At 53.5% G+C, this 22,303-nt stretch overlaps 2 protein-coding genes across 2 annotated transcripts; both read left to right on the top strand.

The window, feature by feature from the left end:
* The first annotated feature begins 1,157 nt into the window (after positions 1–1,157).
* On the top strand, positions 1,158–15,690 carry IP6K3 (inositol hexakisphosphate kinase 3). The gene is made up of 6 exons (XM_021542618.3): positions 1,158–1,270; positions 5,682–6,014; positions 10,652–10,832; positions 12,248–12,420; positions 13,043–13,218; positions 14,617–15,690. Exons 2-6 carry the CDS (start codon positions 5,828–5,830, stop codon positions 15,067–15,069), a joined length of 1,170 nt encoding a protein of 389 aa, XP_021398293.3. The 5' UTR covers positions 1,158–1,270; positions 5,682–5,827; the 3' UTR covers positions 15,070–15,690.
* Positions 15,691–17,902: 2,212 nt separating this feature from the next.
* UQCC2 (ubiquinol-cytochrome c reductase complex assembly factor 2) lies at positions 17,903–21,735 on the top strand. The gene is made up of 4 exons (XM_021542617.3): positions 17,903–18,070; positions 20,405–20,479; positions 20,786–20,855; positions 21,558–21,735. The coding sequence occupies exons 1-4, from the start codon at positions 17,933–17,935 to the stop codon at positions 21,650–21,652; spliced, it is 378 nt and encodes a 125-aa protein (XP_021398292.1). The 5' UTR covers positions 17,903–17,932; the 3' UTR covers positions 21,653–21,735.
* Positions 21,736–22,303: the final 568 nt, after the last annotated feature.

Raw genomic sequence — 22,303 nt, 5'->3', positions numbered from 1 at the left:
CCCCAGGCCTGGGCATGGCTGTGCTGAAGTCCTCAAGTTCCTGGGGTGAGCGTGGGCACCGTCCCCTCCTTGTCCTGGGTGCTGCCCAGGCTGGGTGTTCCCTGTGATTCCCTGAAAAACACATGGATCCCATTCCCTGTGATTCCCTGAAAAACGCATGGATCCCATTCCTCGTGATTCCCTGAAAAACGCATGGATCCCATTCCCTGTGATTCCCTGAAAAACGCATGGATCCCATTCCCTGTGATCCCTGAAAAACGCATGGATCCCATTCCCTGTGATTCCCTGAAAAACGCATGGATCCCATTCCCTGTGATCCCTGAAAAACGCATGGATCCCATTCCTTGTGATTCCCTGAAAAACGCATGGATCCCATTCCCTGTGATTCCCTGAAAAACGCATGGATCCCATTCCCTGTGATTCCCTGAAAAACGCATGGATCCCATTCCCTGTGATTCCCTGAAAAACGCATGGATCCCATTCCCTGTGATTCCCTGAAAAACGCATGGATCCCATTCCTTGTGATCCCTGAAAAACGCATGGATCCCATTTGTTGGGGGTGCAGGGGCTGGCAGGAGCCCTTGGCACTGGCTGCGGCGGCAGCGAGGCCTGGGGGGACACGCTGTCCTTGAGCAGTGGCTGCAGGGGACAGCGTGGCCCTGGCAAGAAGCTCCCTGGGACTTTTCCATTCCCATCACAGCTCTCGGCTCTGACGCTTCTCCCTCCCCGTTGGCAGGGCTGCAGCTCTGGATCCACTCATCTCCTGCCCAGCTTCGGACAAACCCTGGCCTTGCCCACACCCTTCCCTTGCCACCAAGGAGGATTTGGTGTCCCCCAGCCCGTGTCACCCCCCTGTGCCTCTCCTCCCCATCTCCCTGGGCCGTTCTTCCCGGTGCTTTGGGAGCTCTGGGAAGCTCCATCCCTCCGCCAGTGTCAGCCCACTGTGCAGGGAGGTGACAAACTCGAGCTGAGGGGGGAGTTCCGTGGAAAGCAGATGGACAAATGCCCAGCTGTTTTCCTGGAGAGCCGATTTCCCAAGGCGGCCGGAGCGCACGGCCGGCTCCTCTCGTTCTGTTCCCTGTCCCGGCCAGGCCGCTCCTGCTGGAATGTCAGCTGGGCATTCCGGGCTCCTGCCAGCGCCGACGCACTCGGGCCATGCCCAAATGTTCCCTCACTGCTGCCTCTGGAGCTGCAGCGAGAGGCAGCGAGGAGCCCGGCCCCGGCAGCGCCCCGAGCTTCCGCAGCCCCCGGCGCTCTCCTGCACCCCCGGGTGAGCTCCCGGGGCAGGGTGGGCACGGCTCTGGAGGTGGCTGGGATGTTGGCAGGGATGGGAGCAGCAGGGACGGCGCTCGGGGCTGCTGGCAATCTCTGCAGTCGCCCTGGAGCTGGTGGCTCTCGGTTCTCCATCGTGCTGGTGGCATGGCTGGAAAGCGTTGGGCTGGGAGGAGGGGAGGGAGGTGCTGTGGAGGGCAGAAAGTGGGCAGGGGGGTGAGGGAACCTGTGCCCTTTTCTGCAGGGTGTGGTGGCACTGGGTCTGTGGTGGCACCGTGCCCGTGGTGCCACTGGGACCCTGGTGGCACTGGGTCTGTGGTGGCACCATGTCCGTAGTGGCACTGGGTCTGTGATGGCACCGGGTTCTGTGCTGGTAGCTGGTCTGTGGTGACACTGGGTCCTTGGTGGCACTGTGCCTGTGGTGGCACTCAGTCTGTGGTGGCACCGTGTCCCTGGTGGCACTGGATCTGTGATGGCACTGGGCTCTGTGGTGGCATCTGGTCTGTGGTGGCACTGGGTTCTCTGGTGTTACTGGGTCCCTTGTGGCACTGTGTCCGTGTTGGCATTGTGCCTGTGGTGGCACTGGGTCCCTGGTGGCACCATGTCCGTGGTGGCACCATGTCCGTGGTGGCACTGGGTCCCTGGTGGCACTGGGTCTGTGGTGACACACAGTCTGTGGTGGCACTGTGCCCGTGGTGGCACTGTGCCCATGGTGGCACTCAGTCTATGGTGGCACTGGGTCTGTGGTGGCACTGGGTCCCTGGTGGCACTGTGCCCGTGGTGACACTGGGTCTGTGGTGACACTGGGTCCCTTGTGGCACTGTGCCTGTGGTGCCACTGTGTCTGTGGTGGCACCGTGTCCCTGGTGGCAGCAGGTCCCAGCTCCGGGGCTCCGGGCAGGGCTGCCTGGCTCCGGGTGAGCTGCAGCCCCGGGAGCTGTGCCCGCACACATCTCAGCCACGTCCTCTTCTTGCCTTTCTATGGAGCGAAGAATCCGCGGGGAACCCGACCTCGGAGCCCTGGGATGCTCCTGGAGCGGGGAGGTGACCACGAGGGGACCCCGAGAGCACCGGGCTGTCACAGAGCTCTGCTTTGTAGAGGGATTTTGCATTTTAACATTCCTGGCTGTTCCTGCCACAAGGACTCAGCTCAGCTGTGCATTCCCATCGGGGGGAGTCGATGGGATGGGATGGGATGGGATGGGATGGGATGGGATGGGATGGGATGGGATGGGATAGGAGTAGGTGCCATTCAAAAATTAGCGAATGGAACCTGCCCAGTTCCTTCTGGCTCGGTTTGGAGTCGGGATGCACAACCCCTTTCACTGAGCCTGCTTTGACACTTGGCCCTGCCTGGGAGCAGGGTGGGAGGTGACGGTGCCAGGGGAGCAGCGCTGTCCCCAGCACTGGGGCAGAACTCACCCAGCTCCAGCCCTGCCAGGAGCAGGGACACCTCCCATGCTTTCTGCAAAGCCCCATCCCCTTCCTGGAGAATGGAATATTTCTCTTCTATGCAGAGGAATGTTCTCCACATCCTCCTTCCCCAACATTTCCTGGCTCACCTCCACCTGCACCACCTGAGCTGCTTTTCCTGTAGCTGGGGAAAAAACACTGACAGATTCTGGTTTTTCTTGGAGGGTCTTGATTTATCTGCAATTCCGTGTATTTTTAGTGACATAAATATCTCCTGGCATTTGCGATACCTTGAGCCAGTGGAAGTGATTTATTTCCAGTGTCTTGTTTCAGGGGAGCTCAGTGTTCACAGGAACATTTATCTGCTCCGAATGGATGAGCAGAAACTCCCAGAAAAGAACCTCCTTCTCCTACTGCAAATCCTGCTCCGAGTTTTGCTTGGGAGAAAACATTCGGGAGCTTTATCAAGCTGTGGATGCTTTTCCCCCAGTTCCCTCTGCAATGCTAAGGTTGCCAGAGCTGTCAGGGGGTTGAGGCAGCTGAGTCTGAGCCTTGGACTGTCTCAGAAGCACGAAAAGGATTTAAGTCGTGTTGTTCCCTGCTCCAAAGAGGTGTTATGACAAATCCGCTTGCTTTTGGCTTTTCTCCTTCTTTTTAAGGATGGAAGGAAAGGGGGGAGGGCAAAGCCACACAAAACAAACCACAACAAACCTGCGGCTCCTGAGGCAGAAAATCCTCTTTTTAAAATGCCACAACTTAACAAAATGCTTTTATTAACGCCCAGGAAAGCTCCGAGGAGCCGCTTTCTTCCCGGCTGGAAAGCGCTCGGCTCGGGGGCCTGGCTTTGTTCCTCCGGGAAAGGTAATTGTAGAGCAGGAATTCCTCTCCGAGGAGGAATAATTGGAGGGGGAAAACCCCACCCTGGCGGGGATAAAGGAGCGTTCGGAGGTGGGAGCGGCTCTTCCCTGCCTTCAGCCCGCTCCATCCCTCCGCTCCAGGTGGGAAACCAAGCAGCGCCTCCGCCGGGTGCTTCTCCCTCGGGGGTTAATCCCAGCAGGAGGGGCAGGCTTGGTTTGAGCATCACAGAATATCCCGAGTTGGGAAGGACCCAGAAGGATCCAACTCCTGAGCTCTGATCCTTCCTGCAGGATGGGGAATGGTCAAAGCCCTTCCCGCAGAGCCCTCGCCCACCGTGGGGAGCTCCAGGTGCCTCCAGGAGCTGCCAGCACCCCTCTGCTGTTCCCTGTGTTATGAATGACAATTTGTCCAAATTAATATGAACAAATAAAATATTTATTTTGCAATCCAATTCTATCTAGGCAGACACAAGGAAAGAACAGAGCCGAGCCCGGGGTCAGCCCTGGGTGTGCCACAAGGAGTCAGCCCCAGCAGAGGTTTCCTCCATGCCCACACCTCCATCCTGGCACAAGCGGTTTTTATAGGGAAAATTCCGCCTGAGGCCAAGATTTCGGCAGTCAGTCTTTTCTTCCATTCAGAGCCCATAGGTTAATAAGATTTTCTTTTTTGGTGATGAGGAAGAACAATTCAGTGTCAGGAGTTGGTGAATCCCTTGATGAAATTTATGGGAATGCTGCATTCACATGGATCTGCCCGAGGATTTCCATGAGATCCATCTCGGGATCTTCCCGAGGATTTCCATGAGATCCATCTCGGGTCCTTCACGTGATGATCAGTTCCTGGAGTCCCTGTATCTCTCCAGATATGGCCCATCCCTGGCCTAGTTGCACCTCCTTACTTGTAAATCAGTTTCCAAAATACACCCGGTCTCGCCGGGGGGGTGGAGGGACTCCTAATCAAAGTGTATACTCCAACAAATATTCAATATCGCATCTATCATATTGGAAATGGTGTGAATTATATCTCCTGCACAGAGCACCTGGCTCCTGCACAAGGAGGGGTGACAGCGCTGCCTGGGTCTCACCTGCCCCGTGGGGCTGCCGGGGGGGCAGCTGCTCACCTGGAGGCTCTCCTGGCAGAACTGGGTCTTGCAAAGGCATCGTTGTCCCTGGCACTGGGGTTCTGCAACCCTCCCCAGGCTGTGCTGAAGCTGGAGCAATCAGGAGAAAGGGCCTCTGCTGCCATGGACCCGTCCTCAAATGATGATTTTAATCTTTTTCTCCCCATCCTGTCCTCAAATGATGATTTTAATCTTTTTCTCCCCATCCTGTCCTCAAATGATGATTTTAATCTTTTTCTCCCCATCCCTGTGAGTCTGGCATGTGCAGTGTCCATCTCTGGTGTGAAGCCAGGCTGCTCCAGCACCAACATCAGCTCCTTTTCGTCATCCTTGGTGCCTGTGGGATTAAATTCCTGATGTCCACGAGCCATCCGTGGGTTTCCTGTGAGGGATGGGGGAAGGAGCAGGTGTTGGTGGCTGCTGCTGGGGATGCACCACGGATGTGCTCCGTGATTTTCCTACACTGCTGCTTTGGAGTTGGGCCTTGCTGCTGTCAGAATCAAGGAGGAATTTCTGGAATCAGGGGTCAGGGTGAAAAGCTGGGTGTGAGCCCTGTGGGTGCTGCTGTGACACATCCACATCCCCCTGGTTGTGTGTGTCACTTTGGGAATGAAATGCTGCTGCTGCTGCTCCGGTGTTCAGTGACAGGGAATGTCCCAGGCTGAGGTTTCTTTGGAAGGTTCAGGAATTGTTGTAGAGCAAGGGAGTGCCTGGGGACTTGCAGGGGCTTTGCAGCAACGCTGCTGTGCAGGGGAAGTCCAAGGGAAGGACTGGGACAGGCTGGGGGTGTTTCACAGCATCGGTGCAGTGTGTTAATCCTGCTGCATCGATGAGGCCACGGCTTTAATTCACAGCTCTTCCGATCTCTGTCTCTTGTCCCCAGCAGATCAAAACTGGGCCTTTCCTGGACTCTGTGTCAGGCTGGGGCTCCCTGCCAGCCCCTGAGCGCTGACAGACTCATCCCACCCAGCTGCTGGGTGACCCTTCTCCTCTAACTCCTTCACCCCTCTGTTTTGCAGATTCCCTTAGCGCAAGGCCAGCGCGGAGGAAAACCCAGCGCGGGGGAAACACCAGAGTGGGTGAAAAGCGGCCCGGCCCTGCCCGTGCCAGGCTGCGTGTCCCAGCTCCGTGTGCTGCTGGAGCCCCCCGGGCTGTGCCTGGCACCATGGTGGGGCAGACTGCGGAGCCCAGGGCCGCCGTGCTCCTGCAGCCCTTCGTGCACCAGGTGGGCGGCCACAGCAGCATGCTGACCTACGACGAGCACACCGTCTGCAAGCCCCTGGTGTCGCAGGAGCTGAGCTTCTACGAGTCCCTGCCCCTGGCCATGAGGCAGTTCACGCCTCAGTACAAAGGTAAGGGGAGCTACAGAGCTCTCAGCTCCCTAAAAAGCATCCCCAGCTGCTGCAGGTGAGGCTTTGCCAGGCACAGAGGGATTTTCCTGCTTGCCCCATCCCTGACTCCCATTCCCAGCTGAATCTCTCGGCCCCTGGAAAGCAGCACTGGGAGAGCAGCACCAGCGTTTTTTAAGACATCCTCCCTCCCTTCTCTTTCTTATTCCTTCAGTATTTCCTGCTTTTACTGCCAGGCTTGTGCTGCTCATAAAGCTCCCGACCCTGGCTTTTGGGGGAGGCGAGAAGCTCGGTTGTCACGTAAAAACTTAAAATATCTCTTGGTCCTTCGGCGTTACAGCAAAGAGCTCAGTCAGCCACGGCTCCAATGTGCTTCCAGCCCAATCTCTCCCTTTCCCAGAAAGTCAGGGGCCTCTGCAGATTTATGGGACAATATTAAAAATATGCTTAAGGGAGAAAAGTTTCCTCGGAGCGGTTTCCTCTGGCAGGAGCTGGGGTTTGGTGCTGCAGCACCGGGCCCTCACTGATAAAACCATTAAACAGTCCCAGTTTAACCAGGCCAGGGGTGCCCTTGTTATTCAAACCTTTGTGTCTTTTCTTCTCCTATTTCAAATCCCAGAGAATTTTATGATGGAGGGTAATTAAATAGCAATTCTCCAATCTGGCATTGGGCTCAGATGTTTATTCCTCTCCTGGCTGTCCCAGCCCTGCTGCCAGGTAATTAAAGAGCTGGAACACTTTCCTGTGAGGATGATGAGGGGGATGATCCTGGTGGCTCCATCCACACGTAGCCACGTAGCTCATCTCTATTTCTGGGCTGTGGGAACAGCCCTGGGACCGTTACATAATGATGACATTCTGTGCAATGGTGACACTGTGCAATGGTGACACCCGTGCAATAACCATGGCATTCTCCACAATGGGGATCAAATATCATTCAAGCCTCACCCCGAGCCCGTGGCTTTTGCTGCTCACCTCGCCCACATCAGGCATTTTGGTGACCTTGGGACTGACTTTTATCCCCTCTGAAGGCCCTGCCGTGTCCCAGTTGAGCTCCCAGCGGGATGCTGGGCTTGTTTTCCAGCCCAGTTGTGCTCAGGCTCCCAGCGCCCCGGGCAGTAGAGATGAATGTGCTTGTAAACACCAAAATAAACCCACGAGGGCAGAGTTACAGAATGAAACCTCCTGAGAGCCTCTGGGATGACTCCAGCGTGGTGACAGCACCCAGAAATACCCTCTGGCTCCTGGCTGGTGGCAGCAGGAGGGGCGCTGGGGTGTCAGTGACACCAAAGGCAGCTCAGACAGGCACCCAAAGCCTTTGGAGAGATGCAGCACAGGAGCAGCTCTGGGGGTTATCTGCCACACACAGGTCACGGCAGGACACCTGCAAACCCCTGTGGGATCCCCCCAGCAAACAAAAAAAAACACATTTCAGGCTGATTTGTAGGTTTTTTGAGAGCTGAATTTCCAGCTGGGAGGAGGGAGAGGATCACATTCCCTTCCAATTTAACGCTCGGTTCTCGCCTTTGAAAATCTCCCCATTAATTTTCATATTAATGGCTGATATTTAACAATTCTTACTTTCACGCTATATATAAGTTTTTTGGGGCCAGCCTGTCAGCACTATGCAAATGAGCACAGCCCTGCTGACTGCAGGCAGGAACTGGGACAGTTTTTAAGGTTATGGTGTTTACAATCAAGGGCTCTGGTTGCCTCCCAGTGACTTTTTTAAATGAAAAATGCTTTGATTTAGGGAAAAGACACGCTGGCGCTTTTTTTTTTTTTTTTTTTTTTTTTTCATGTCTACATCCCCTGAAAATGTGAAGCAGTCATCCAGGCTGAGAGGAGATCTGTTTGCTCTCAGAAATATGGATTTTTTTAAGAATAGGACTCAGGGAAAAGGTAATGCTGGAGCCTGAGCAAGATGGAACTCCCTGAGCTCACCACAGAGGGTTGGGAGGGATGCAAATATTGCTTTTTCCCCTAGTGAAGGTTTGCAGCCCCTCAGCAGAGCAGCCTGGGTAGATCCCCCCCATCTCTGTGTACAGCCAGCCCATTTAACCCAGCCTGTTCACAATAATGCTGATTGTACAGCAGAAGGGACCAGGAATGGCTGTGGGGAGGGAAAAGCATCCAACCCCGAGGTTTTGGGGCGCAGGGCCCGGGGAGGGATGGGCACCCCAGTCCAATGGGGTGGCTGCAGGGACAGTTCAGGTGGGGAAATCCCTGAGGCAGCAGAACCTGGCAGGCGCAGGAGGCAAAGCCTCTGCTCCATGTTTGCTCACTGGAATTGCACTTGAAATGGAGAGGAGGGGCTTTGCACCTTTTTTGGCTTTGGCACCTCTGCCTGGGAGAGCAGGACTGTTTGTGGAGCTGCTGAGATCATCTCCCCACATGCCCAGAACACCCGTGAGGATGCCCTGGGCACAGCTGGATCCAGCCCAGCTCCCCATGCCCCCAGCTGGGCTCTTCCTGCTGGTCCCACTGCCCTGTCCTTGTTCCCTGTCCTTGGTCCCTGTCCTCATTCCCTGTCCTTGGCCCCTGTCCTTGTTCCCTGTCCTTGGACCCTGTCCTTGGTCCCTGTCCTTGGTCCCTGTCCTCATTCCCTGTCCTTGGTCCCTGTCCTCATTCCCTGTCCTTGGCCCTTGTCTTTGGTCCCTGTCCTCGTTCCCTGTCCTCATTCCCTGTCCTTGTTCCCTCTTCTCGTTCCCTGTCCTTGGCCCCTGTCCTTGGCCCCTGTCCTTGGTCCCTCTCCTCGTTCCCTGTCCTCGATCCCTCTCCTTGGTCCCTGTCCTTGGTCCCTGTCCTCTCTGGGAGCTGGCAGCCCCCCAGCCCCAAATCACAGAATGAACCAGGCTGGAACAGAGCTTTGAGATCACCACGAGCTGACCTGACACCTCCTCATCAGCTAAACCACGGCACCGAGTGCCACGTCCAGGGTTTTTTACTCACATCCAGGCACGGTGACTCCGCAGCAGCTCTGGCCACAGAGAGCAGGCACAGACTTCTCCAGGCATTTTCCTGGGGAAGGCTGTGAGAAGATCAGAGAAAAGAATGAGAAACAATTCTTATCTTATCTCCACTTGTTGCACCTGCTTACCGAAGGGTGATTTCTTAATTGGACACTGGATGGTGTTTAGATGGATTAACCAATTACGTCCAAGCTGGATCAGTCTGGCTGTAAGGGTTACTAATTTTCTTAATAATAAATATAGTATAACATAGTATAAGATGATATAATAAACCAATTAATCAATTTTGCAATCATAAAGTCAATGCAAATTATTCCCTACAGTGACACACCACCTCCGTGGGCAGACAACTGCAGTGTCCAGCCACTCTTTCAGCGAATAATTGTTTTTTTTTTTAAATATTTAACCTAAACTTCCCATGGTGCAGCCTCAGGCTGTGCTCTGAGGAGGCTCAGGGAGCCGTGGCAGAGCTGTGGGAGCGGGCTGGCGTTATCAGCCTTTCCCAGAAAGGGCAGAGCCGGCGGCAGTGAGCTCCGTGGCCATTCCTGCGCTGTCACTTGAGACCAGCACACAGCCGGCCCCGTGCCAGGGATGGGCTCGTGTTGGGCTAAATCCGTGCTGGACTGGCTGGCATTTGAACCCTGTGATTCCTGTCAGAGTCAGGGAAAATTGCGATGTTCAAATGCAGAATGGTGTTTTAAGCACTCAGGGTGGAAAAAAATAACCTCCGGTCACAGTCCTGGTCCCTGTCGGGTACAAACATGGATGTGTGACACTCCAGCCCCCCATGGGATATTTAGGAGCTGGTTCTTGGTGCTGGGGGAAGGGCACAACCATGACAATGTGTGGGCAGCGCTGCCAGCCCATGGCCACATCCCTGCCCTGCTCCTGGGGCTCTCCAACTAAAAGAAGCTGTTGGCACGCTGGGTGTCCTTGGAAAACGCCTTGTCCCCAACCCTGTCTTTGCTTCCTGCCAATGAAAAGTGTTTCCAGCCATGTGCTGTCTTTAAAAAGCACTTAAATCCCATGTGACAAATAAGCTGAGAGCTCCTAGGCTTCTCTGGGTCACAGCAGAACTCAGAGGGGTGGGGGACAAAGGAATGTGGGGTTCAGAGGAGGCAGGTTTCAAACTGAGCCTTGAGAGGGGGAGCACTTGAAAATGCTGAGAGTGTTTCCCCAGGTCTCAGCCTAATGATGCTTTATTGGGCTTGAAATCAGAGTGGGATCAGTAAAAGGCCACCAAAACATCAGGTGGTGGCCAGGTGGTGGCCAGGCTGTGAAGGCAAGGTGACCTGGTTTTGAGGAACAGCACGGCAGCCCGGCCTCGCCCGGCCACTCGGGCCACCGACACGCACAGACACCAACGTGGTGGACGGTGAAATGGTGTTTATTATCTTATCTCATGGGGTTAAATAGTCAAGGGGGACTTTGCTACATCAAAGGAAGGAGGTAGGGTCTTCTGGGATTAGTAAGGAGTGGAAAACTACTGGGTTAGGTGGGGTTACATGTCTTGGGGGTAATGGATCACATATTACAGGGTGAGGGGGAAGAGTCTTACTTTCCGTCACATCCCGAGATCTTCCATTCACCTGTCCCTATCTACTGCACCAGGCCTCGGTGATACCCCACGGGCTCATCTCTGTCTCGTTTGTTTTCCCCTCTGTCCAGGCATCGTGTCCGTGCACCTCAAGAAGGACAGCCTGGGCAACCTGACCCTGATTGCGAGCCCTGGCCTGGGCCAGCCGGACGGCTGCGGCCGCCTGGACAGCGCCGGCGGCGACCCCGCCGTCACCCTGTGGCACAGGTGCAAGTGGAGCCACACCCAGGTCACCAAGACCTTCAAAGACAGGTGAGGGTCGGTCACTCCCTGCCACCCTCCTGGCTGGCATCTGCCACGTGGGTGGGGTTGGGATGGGTTGGGATGGGTTTGGGATGGGGTTGGGATGGGTTGGGATGGGGTTGGGATGGGTTGGGATGGGGTTGGGATGGGTTGGGATGGGATGGGATGGGTTGGGATGGGGTTGGGATGGGTTGGGATGGGATGGGATGGGTTTGGTGGTCCAGCTGTGAGTTTAGGGCAAAAGTAGGAGCCACCCAAGGTGAAGAACAGCAGAGCCAAGCCCTGTGTGTGTGGTTCTGCTCTTCCCCAGTTTGGGGACAGAGTGAGGTGGATCTGGGATGTTGTTGCTCAAATATCTGCCTCAAGTTCTGCTCTAAACCCCATTCCTTGGAGCACAGCAGGCTCCAGGAGAGGGAGAACACTCATTGAGCACAGAATGTCCCTTTGCTGGCAGCAGAGGGGCTTCAGTGCCATCCCATCCCATCCCATCCCATCCCATCCCATCCCATCCCATCCCATCCCATCCCAGCCCATCCCATCCCAGCCCAGCCCAGCCCAGCCCATCCCATCCCATCCCATCCCATCCCATCCCATCCCATCCCATCCCATCCCATCCCATCCCATCCCATCCCATCCCATCCCATCCCAGCCCATCCCATCCCATCCCATCCCATCCCATCCCATCCCATCCCAGCCCATCCCATCCCATCCCATCCCATCCCAGCCCATCCCATCCCATCCCATCCCATCCCATCCCAGCCCATCCCATCCCAGCCCAGCCCAGCCCAGCCCAGCCCAGCCCAGCCCAGGGAAGAGCTCTCCCAGGAAGGCCCCCAGTGCTCCCAGCACCTCTGCCTCACAGAGGTTTTCTGCAGGACATCCTTCATCCCAAACTGGCTCAGAGCAGCCCTGGGCCACCTGGGACTGGAGGTGGAATATTCCTGCTGCCTTTGGAGAGATGGGAGTGGTGGAGTTGGGATGAGCAAGACCAAAGAATGACCACCCAAGGAGAACAGATCTTCTCATCAATCTTTCCCTCCCTCCCCTGCTTGGAGCCAGCCCTTCCAAATTGGGAATCATTCCCATTGTTGGAGCATTTGCCTGTGCTGTGCCCATTAGTTGGATAAATAGAGATCCCTGGCAGCTGGGGCTGTGAATGACTTTTTAAGGGAGCCAGCACACTTTAAATTATAATGAAAAAAAAAAAGTATTGGCAGGCAGCAATAGCTGGCTTTCTGAAAATTACTGTTATGGAGTAACAAAGGATCTCTGCAGGTTGGACATGATCAATATGGTTCCTTTGAGAGTCCCTGAAAATCCACCTTATCAAGTTTAAGGCTCTACAGGAAAAAATAAAATGGGGAAGAGAATATTCTCCTCTGGAGCTCATAAACCTGATGTGTCCCTTTGTGTGCTTTGTCTAGCTGCCCTGGGAAGATGCTTTTGAGGACAGACCTTCAGTACCACACAGATTCCCTTCTGGAAGATGCAAATGGGAAGCAGGCAGAAAGGAAGAGCTACAACCCCTGGGGACTGCACTGTCACCGGCAGCACCTGAACCGCATGTCCTCCAAGCACAATGAGAACAAACTTCATCGTATCCTTTCTCCTCTCTCCCCTCCAGCACAGTCCTGGCCACAGATAACAGCTGGGAATCAGTGTAGGGTTTATTGCAGCGGGATGCATCCCCTCCTCTGCACAGACTCTGGGAAAATAGGGAATATTCTCTGTTATCTTCTATAAAAAAATAAAAGAGAAAGAATAAAAAAAAACATTTCCCATAAAGAGTTCTCAGCAGAAGTCAAAGATCCCCTTGGCGTACATTTAAAAACACAACTATACAGGAATTAGCAGCTGCCTCGCCTTTTATTTTCCTATTACACTTCATTACCCACCAGTCATGTGAGTAATAGAGTTTAACAACTTCCCCCACCCACCGGAGCGAGCTCAGCACCTAGGGAAGGTGTCAGAGTGACAGCCCAGGGCTACGGTGTCACTGGAGAATGGAGCTGCCGGGGCTTTAATTGGTAGGGCTGTAGTACAGTAAATTAACTGGAATTGGCAGCAGGAGGCCCATAGCAATGACACGTCGGAGAAATTGGCTGAGAAAGTCTCATTACAGTTGTGAGCTGTTATGGAGAGTGTCAGCAGTTGCTTTGATTTAAGGCCTCTTTCAATTAGAATATAAAAGTCTTGGGTTTGCCTTCACTCGCGCTCAGAGTTTCTCCTGCTGGAGAACGTGGTGTCCAAGTACAGCTATCCCTGCATCCTGGACCTGAAGATGGGCACTCGGCAGCACGGGGATGACGCCTCGGAGGAGAAGAAAGCCCGGCACATCAAGAAGTGTGAGCAGAGCACCTCGGCGTCGCTGGGCGTGCGCATCTGTGGGATGCAGGTAAAGCCTCCATCCCCTCGGGATTTAAGTGCTTTTTGTTGTTGTTGTTGTTGTTGTTGGTTCCCCCCTTGGTTCTTCCCTTGGAAGCAAGCTGGAATCTCCAGGGGTTCTTGGCTGATGTGAATTGAAGCAGTTTTATTCTCTTTTCCCCTCAAAAACGGGCTGTAAAAAGTGGCCACTTGTGGGAATTGTTAAAATCAGAAGGTTTTGGAAAAGCTGCGAAAGACACACCTCAGAAACAGCAGAACTGCTGTTAGAGTTAAGCAGTAGCCTTAAGATTTGTCAGAAGAAAAATTATTTAAGAAGTAGAAATTGGGGACAAATAGAACAATGGTCTGTGTATTAACCCTTGGATAGAATAACTCCCTAACTACAGAAAAGTGTATCTAGCAAAATATTAGGAAGAACCCTCTGATTTTAAGGATTCTCACAGCTGCTCGGCTCTGTGTCCTCTCAGAGAGGGTGTCAAAAGTGGCACATTTAGGGTGACCCTTTCTCTATGCCACTGCCACCCGTGTGAGCAGCTGGAACCCTTCACCCCATCTGAGAAGCTGCTTTTACACACAGATTCCTGCTCAGCTCTTGGCTGCTGCATGGAAAAACCCCAAAGCACCACATTGCCTCACTTGTGCTTTCACTGAGCTGTGAGAGCCAGGGGTTCATTTTGAACTAAATTTCTCCTGCTGGAAATCCCCATCCTTCCTCCTGGAAACCCAAACCACACGTTTCCCTCTCTCATTATTTCTCAAACAGGTTTCAAAACCCTGCCTGAAGAATAATTTGACAGTAATGAGAATAGAATATAAAGCAAAATATATAAAGTCAAACCCCATGTCTTTTTCTGATCTCTGGTATCCTCAAACAGACAGAGTTGAACTTCAGTGGTCATATTGATCCTTGGAGTGGCTACCTAGAACAGAGGCTAGACAGAGTTAAGAGAATAAAGTGGGTATTTATTAAAATTAATAGATACACCTTGGGCAGCCAGAAGCCTCCCAAAGGCTACACCCAAGATAGAAGATGGTCACAAACTTTTCAGACAGATATGAGTTTGGTCTATTTGCATATCAGGGGTTAATTCTCCAATTACAGCTTCAGTTAATCAAGTCATAGACCCTCAGTTTGCTCCTCCCCAACTCACTTTTGTTTATACTTTTCAGGGCCTGAGGCTGTAGGATGTCCTTGGGTTCCAGGCCCGGGGGAATTGTTTTGTCTGACCAAAGTGTGTCAGTGCCAAGTGTTAACTACCAAAGTAGTTATATGAAGTTTAAAGTTATGCACTAATACAGCGCAGGATTTGAAAAATATAGATGCTAAAATCTTTATCTCTAGGGCATCATTTGTGAATCCCTCACAACTCAGGATGATTTTATGGATTATTCCTCTGTTCCCTTCCAGGTTTACCAGGCAGACACGGGTCATTTCTTGTGCAAAGACAAATACTACGGGAGGAAGCTCTCTGCGGAGGGGTTCCGGCAGACGCTGCGGCAGTTCCTGTGCAACGGGAACCAGCTGAGGACCGACCTGCTGGAGCCCATCATCCTGCGCCTCAAGGCCCTGCTGGCGGTGATCAGGAAGCAAAGCTCCTACAGGTTCTACTCCAGCTCCCTCCTCATCATTTACGATGGGCAGGAGCACAAGGAGAGTGCGGATCAACACCTCTCCTTCCCAAAAACTCAGGGCACGAACCCCTCCAGGGTGGATGTGAGGATGATAGACTTTGCCCACACCACCTTCAAAGGCTCCAAAAGCAACCCCAACCCCACCCCGCATGATGGGCCGGACCATGGTTACATTTTTGGCTTGGAGAACCTCATCAAAATCCTTCAGAACCTGTTGGAAGGGAAGTGAGAATTTCTGTGAAACGGCCTGGATTTCCTAATGACTGATAGCCCTGAAAATCCCACCTGGGATCAGCTGTGTGGGACCCTCCGGCCGCTGGATGTGGCACAGAAAAATCGGGAAGTGCTGAAAACTCTCCATGTGTTGTCACTGAACTGAAGCGTGGAAAGCAGAGAGCTGGAAGAATCTGCTCTCTCTGCCATCCAGCAGAAGATATATTTTGCTTTCTGGTTTTACTGCTGTCCTTGATTATTTGTGAGCCAAAGAAAGCATTGCTTGGGAAGAGTCTTAATGATAAACCAGGAGATGCTCGCCCCACAGCCGAGCGGGAGGAGGGGGTTTGAGGCAGGAATGAACAGATGGAGCTTCCCTTTGGAGCTTCCCTTCCTGCTCCTGCTCAGGTGGGAGGGAAAAACACCCTCCAACATTCCCAGTGCCCTGCTCGGGATTCTCTGTGCACGTGTTCAGAGCAAGAGCCGCACCTCACCGAGCTTTAACATCCCTGTGGGGTTATAACAGGGAATTTTCCACGCATTTTCTAGGAGAGAGGCTCCACTGGACTGGAAGTGTGGGAATGAGATGACTCTGTCAGGTATCAGCCACAAAAAGCATTCACATCAAGGGATTTTTGCTTAAAAAAAAAAAAAAAACCAAGAAAAAAAGAAAAAAAAATGTGAGTTTGAGTCAGGGACTGGACGTCAAAGGTCACCCAGAAATTCTTTGATACAAAAACTGTGTGTGTGTGCGTGTGTGTGTGTGTGTGTGTGTGTTTGAAGGAGACAGTAACAAAAGACTCTAAAAAATAATGTTTACAGCTTTTGTGGACAGATTTTATTATTATGATGGAACAAACACAATTCCTTCCTGCATGGTGTGGGAAATCTGAAGGAGAAATCCTTGCACAAGGAATAGAGCTACAGAACTCCACTACTGGGGAGAGGGGATATAAATAAAATTGTGAAAGTAACTCCCACCCTTGTCCATCTCTTTTTCCTTCCCACAGCATCCTTGAGGTGCATTATCCTTTGTTTAAGCCCATCATTTTTTACGAGAGCCGTTATTGCCATGGGTTTAAACACCAGATCCCGAGGGAGACACTTTGCTTGGATTTACAGCAGAAAGCTGGGGAACTGCTGCAATTTATAGCTGGAAAATTTCAGACATCTGGCCCAGTTGTGTGTTTGGTTTGGCCCGGAGTCCACCTGGGAAGACTCTTGTTCACAGTGCTGGGTTATTGCTTGACCACAAACTATATAAAAATAAAAGCCACAAACACCCAATTTTAGTAGGGGTTGAGCCACAGATTGTCCTGGCTCACACCAGAAGTCTGTGATAAGATTTTGTGGATGAGTTTTACAGAGCCACCTGAGCATTCTCAGGGTGCACGGCAGGACACGGGTGGGGTGAGGGATGGATGAGAAGAGTCTGAGCGTGACACCAATGCCAGAGCGCCTCATTGGGCAGCCCCTCGCTCCTCATTGCTGCACAGAAAACAACTTTTGGCCGAAAAATTAGAAAAATCTCCATGTGCCCTCCCTTTTCACCCCTCATACACCTGCACGGTGTGGCTGCCCCATCCCTGGCAGTGTCCTAGGGCAGGTTGGACGGGGCTTGGAGCAACCTGGGATAGCGGGAGGTGTCCTTGCCACGGCAGGGGCTGGGATGAGACGGGATTTAACTAAAACCTTCAACTAAAACCATCGTAAATCCTGTGAGGAGTGGCTGAGGGAGCTGGGAAGGGTCAGGAGCACCAGGAGAAGCAGAGGGAGCCAGGAAGGGTCTGGAGCAGCAGGAAAGGCTGAAAGAAATGGGAAAGGTCTGGAAGAGGATGAATAAGCTGGGAAGGGTCTGGAGCACCAGGAAAAGGGGAAGGAGCCAGGAAGGGTCTGGAGCACCGGGAAAAGGGGAAGGAGCCAGGAAGGGTCTGGAGCACCTGGAAAGGATGAGGGGGCTCGGAAAGATCTGGAGAAGCAGGAGAGGCTGAAGAAGCTGGGAAGGGTCTGGAGTACCAGGAGAGGCGGAGGGAGCCGGGAAAGGGGCTCAGCCGGGAGAAAAGGGGGATCAGGAGGGATCTTCTGGCTCTGCACAACTCCCTGACAAGAGGGAACAGCCGGAGGGGGTCATGCTCTGCTCTCAACGGAAAAACGCCCTCAAGCTGAGCCAGGGGAGGTTCAGGTTGGAACTCCCTCACGGAAAGGGCGGTCAGGCTTTGGAAGGGGTTACGTGGGGCAGTCCCCATCGCCGGAGGTGCAGCGCTCGGCGCCCCGGGCTGCCCTCAGGGCGGACGCCGAGCGCTCCCCGCCCCGCCGCCCCTCAGGGGCTTTTCCCCCTCAGAGGCTTTTCCCCCTTAGAGCCTTTTCCCCCTCAGGGGCTTTTCCCCCTCAGGGGCTTTTCCCCCTCAGAGACTTTTCCCCCTCAAGGGCTTTTCCCCCTCAGGGGCTTTTCCCCCTCAGAGGCTTTTCCCCCTCAGGGGCTTTTCCCCCTCAGGGGCTTTTCCCCCTCAGGGCCTTTTCCCCCTCAGGGGCTTTTCCCCCTCAGAGCCTTTTCCCCCTCAGGGGCTTTTCCCCCTCAGAGCCTTTTCCCCCTCAGAGGCTTTTCCCCCTCAAGTGCTTTTCCCCCTCAGGGGCTTTTCCCCCTCAGAGCCTTTTCCCCCTCAGAGGCTTTTCCCCCTCAAGTGCTTTTCCCCCTCAGGGGCTTTTTTCCCCCTCAGGGGCTTTTCCCCCTCAGGGGCTTTTCCCCCTCAGAGCCTTTTCCCCCTCAGAGGCTTTTCCCCCTCAAGTGCTTTTCCCCCTCAGAGCCTTTTCCCCCTCAGGCGTTCCCGCCCAGCCGCGCCCGCACGTGACCCGGCGGCGGCGCCACGTGACCCGGCGCCATGGCCGCCAGCCGCTACCGGCGCTTCCTGCGGCTCTGCGAGGAATGGCCGGTGGAGGAGACCAAGCAGCAGCGGGACCTGGGCTCGTTCCTGCGGCAGCGGGTGGCACAGGCCTTCCGCGAGGGCGAGAACACGCCGGTGAGGGGAGGCAGGGCGGCACCGCCGCGGCGCCGGCCTGGGAGGGCGCGGGGAGCGGCGCGGCGGTGGCTCTGAGGGAACTCTGAGGGGGATGAGGGGCTCTGAGGGGCTCTGAGGGGGATGAGGGGCTGTGAGGGAGCTCTGAGGGAGCTCTGAGGGGCTCTGATGGAGCTCTGAGAGAGCTCTGAGGGGGATGAGGGGATCTGAGGGGCCAGGGCAGAGCACGGGGCTCGGGGCTCCCTGGTGCTTCACGGGCATCCTGAGCCCCAGGGGTGATGGAGTCCTGCTGCTCCCAGCTCCTCCCGGGCACTCAGCAGCCTTTGGAGAACACATCCCGGGAATACCGGCCACAAGCTTGTGCTTCCATGGGGCAAAGTGTACCTGGGACACATGACTGGTACCCAGGACAGCAGGTTTGTATCCGGGACCACCTGGTTTGTACCCTTGACAGCGGGTTTGTGACCAGGATAACAGGTCTGTGCCTAGGATAAATGGTTTATGCCCAGGACACTGAGTTAGGTACCCAGAATAAATGTTTGTGCCCAGGACACCTGGCTGGTGCTCACGACAGTTTGCACCCAGGACACCTGGTTGGTGCCCTGGACAAATGGACACTGGATTTTGTACCCAGGATAAATGGTTGGTGCCCAGGACACTGGGTTTGGTACCCAGGATAAATGTTTATGCCCAGGACACTGGGTTTGGTACCCAGGACAGTTTGTGACCAGGACACCTGGTTGGTGCCCTGGACAAATGGTTTGTGCTCAGCAGGCCTGGTTGGACCCAGGACAGCTGTTTGATCCTCAGGATAACTGCTCTATGCCCAGTTCTTGCACCCTTTACGCCGTGTTCTTTGGTGAACCCCGTTCCTGTGCTTATGGGAGCGGGGTGCAGGGCTTTGGGAATGTGTCAGCTGTGCTGGAATCCAGTTAATTCCTGTGATCTCCTTACCCCGGGGGTGGGATGATGGGATGCTGCAGCACTGCCTGACACTGATGGAATGCAGCGGTTGTACAATTGAATTCCGCCTCCAGCTGTAATTCTGTTGGAGTTTAGGCTTTGCTGCTGAAATAAATTAGGGAATCCAATGCCTGACTTGGCTGCAGACCTTCCCAGGCATGGAGGTGTTGCTGCAGAATGCAAATGTGCCCTTTCTTAGCATAAAAACATTGTTCCAGAGATGCATTTTCAACCTCAAGGGGCCATTAGAGGCTCCTAATCCTGTACTGGTGACCAGAATAGTCTGCAGCCCACATTTTGGGAAGGGTTTTATTGCTTTTCCATATGCTCAGGACAGCTTAATATGTTGCACCAGTTGGCTCCAAGATCCCAAAGCTGCCACTGATCCTGGAAATCTGAATTGATGCCTGCAGCAGTGGTAGCAATTTGTGTGTAGAGAGGTTGAATGTGCTGGCAGGAGGAGCTTCTAAGAGGGGAACTAGAGCCACAGGGCTTCTTTAGCCATCTAATGGGATGAGATTTGCTGGATTTCCAGGGGAGGGATGGTGTTTGTGCCACCCTTTTAATGGCTGGATCTGCTGGAGCCTTGGCAGGGCCTGTTTGGGCTGCAGGACAGAGGTGGGGATCACCTGCAGGGGGATGTGGCTGTCCCTGTGTCCTCTCTCCTGCAGAGACCTTTTCCTTACTCTTCCTATTTCATCCTGACACCTTTCTCTTGGTGTTATATTTACTCTTGACCTGTTTTAACCATTTGTGGACCAACATTGAGTTCTGGGGTGAGCTGGTCTCAATGTACCACAAAAAAAACCCAAAAAACCCAAAAAAACCCCACACAGACCAAAAAAATTAACAGGGAAAACAGGGAAAACAGCTGAGCAGGGGCTGTTCCAGGCAGACACCAGGGTGAGCTGGATCTTCCAGCTGAAAGAGAAATCCAGTTACCCCTCAAGCTGTTCCTTGTCATTGGTGCTGATTTCCCTAATCAATTACAGGCTATTTTTAGCTCCCTACAGGGAGTCCTGGCACCTTGTCCTGGGTGATTCCCTACCACGAGGCGGGTGACAGAAGCAGCCTCGCAGCAGGAAGGGCCACAGATTTCACAGCACCAGCCAATAACGTTCTCTGAGGCCGAGTATTCACTGCCAGATCTTGCTGATGCAGAGTTTCAGATCCAGTCTGGAAATCTCAGGTGTTGTTATTCCTGCAGCCTGAGCTGGAGAGGAAAAACTTGGAGCAGGACAGCAGATGGACAATATCCAGCAGTGCACTGGGAATTCTGAGCTGCTCCTTCGTGGCCATTGTCCCTTGGAACAAGGAGGATTTTTGCTGTGGAGGTGTAAAACCAGATTTGTGTGACATTTGTGTCCCCTGCAGATCTCTGACCCCGAGGCCTGTGACCAAATGTACGAAAGCTTAGTCAGGATCCACACCAACTTCTACAAAAACAAGGTGAGAGCTGTGGCACTGGCCACTGCCCCTCTCTTTGGAGGGGAGCCACCACCTGCTGCAGGATTCCTGGGAAATGGCAGAATTCCTGGAATGCCTGAGGGACAGCTGAGGGGTGGATGCAGCCGTGCCTGTGGTCACCTAAGGCAGCTGCTGGGTGAACAGGGCAGGCCTGGTTCTTGGTGTGGGTGAACAGAATCCCAGCTGAAAACGCTCTCAGGCTGTGCCAGCTGGTGACACTTGCACCTTTTTCGTGCACTGCAAGTGACTTCTTTGTCTCTCTCCCTCCTTTTGCTGCTCTCCTGGAAGTACCCCCGCCTGAAGGACACCACCTTCACCGGGGTGACAGTGGAGAATTGCAGGACAATCCTGGCCACAGGTACTGCTGCTGGGCTTGCTCTGAGAGGGCAGGGCAGGGGAAAGGGACATTTGGGGTTTTGGGGTGCTCCCTGGCATCCCTCCTCAGCCCCTGGCACTGGAGGGTACCGAGGGGCTGCCTGCAATTCTGTGGAGGAGTTGGATGAGGAGTAAGTTCAGGAATAATTCAGTTCAGGAGTAACTCATTATTTTGGGGTGAAGAATCAATTGGATTTTGCACCGTCAGGAATCACAGATGGTTTGCAAAGGCTCTGTGGGGTCAGCCAGCAGGATCCGTGTGGAAGGAACACATTTGCTACGTCAGCCCAGCACTGAGCTCAGCTTCTCTTTCACCATCTTCCAATTCCCTTCGTGTTCCTTCTGTGCCAGACCTTGGGAAGGAGCGGGTGCCCCACACAGAAATGCTCTCACCACATCCCTTATGAGGGGCAGAGCTGGGAGCCAGAGCAGTTTTGTTCTGCTCCAGTTCCTAACTTTGATTGCAGTGCGTGGAAACTGAGTATCAGTTGTTAGTGATAAGAGACTCCCTGCATTGATTAGAAGGGAAACCAACCTCGCCTCAGGCCTGGAATGAAAATTCATTAAGAAGAAAAGTCAGGAAAGGAAATTAGATGGAAGGCAGAGCTGTTTTAAGAGGGTTTCATTCCTCTGCTTTCCTGCTTATCTTCCTCTGGCCCCATCTCTGTCATTTCTCCTTTTGCAGACATTCTGAAACAGATGGAAGACAGGAAAAAAGGGACGTGGAAAAGACTGCGGGAAAAGTTCTCTGCCAAGAATCCTGAGGAGGACTTGAAGTGAGGGCCCAGCTCTCAGCTTCTCACTGTACATATCCCTGAATCTCTGTGTGTTGCCATGATGAATAAAACCACTTATTCCTCTTAGCAACAGCATTTTTGTTCAGCCCTACCCTGTACATTCTTCATATTTAGTGCCTCCTTTTTTTTTTTCTGCTGAGAATCTGGGGCAGAATTTAACACATCCATGCTGGAGCAATGTAGGGAAGGGAACTTTGTGGTGTCAAACCTGGCCCTTTGTATCTCAAAAAATGGAACAAGCAGGAGCAGCCCGGAGGGAGGTGGTGCAGCTTTAAATGTTCCTGTGAAGGGAACAGAGAGGATGTGAGAACCTCGCTGTGCTTGTGTTTGTGTGTTAGCCCAGGGACCAGGGCAGCACAGGGAGGGAGAACTTTAATCACCACATTTATTTTCCTTCGGAGGAGACAGGGAGGACGGAGGGTGACTTTGCCATGGTGACAGTGGAGCACTGCACGAGTTTAATTGAGATTTTAATCAGCTGCTGCTGGAGGAGCCAGCTCAGTGCAGATTCCCCCCAGCCTGAGGAGAGGGATGTGTGGGTTAGTGCAGAGCTGAGGGTGAAAGCAGCATTAAATGACATGCTGCTAGATGGAGCCATAAACACATTTCAAGTGTTCTGCAACTTCCCTGTTAT

The sequence above is a fragment of the Lonchura striata genome, chromosome 30, assembly GCF_046129695.1.
Source record: "Lonchura striata isolate bLonStr1 chromosome 30, bLonStr1.mat, whole genome shotgun sequence".
Lineage (NCBI taxonomy): Eukaryota > Metazoa > Chordata > Aves > Passeriformes > Estrildidae > Lonchura > Lonchura striata.
This window is presented reverse-complemented; position numbering and strand designations above follow the sequence as displayed.

Coding starts and splice junctions, on each gene's coding strand:
- IP6K3 (XM_021542618.3), top strand. CDS start 5,828: ATGGTGGGGCAGACTGCGGAGCCCAGGGCCGCCGTGCTCCTGCAGCCC. Junction 12,421..13,042: donor CAATGAGAACAAACTTCATC/GTATCCTTTCTC, acceptor ACTCGCGCTCAG/AGTTTCTCCTGCTGGAGAAC. Junction 13,219..14,616: donor TGCGCATCTGTGGGATGCAG/GTAAAGCCTCCA, acceptor GTTCCCTTCCAG/GTTTACCAGGCAGACACGGG.
- UQCC2 (XM_021542617.3), top strand. CDS start 17,933: ATGGCCGCCAGCCGCTACCGGCGCTTCCTGCGGCTCTGCGAGGAATGG. Junction 18,071..20,404: donor GCGAGGGCGAGAACACGCCG/GTGAGGGGAGGC, acceptor TGTCCCCTGCAG/ATCTCTGACCCCGAGGCCTG. Junction 20,480..20,785: donor CCAACTTCTACAAAAACAAG/GTGAGAGCTGTG, acceptor CTCTCCTGGAAG/TACCCCCGCCTGAAGGACAC.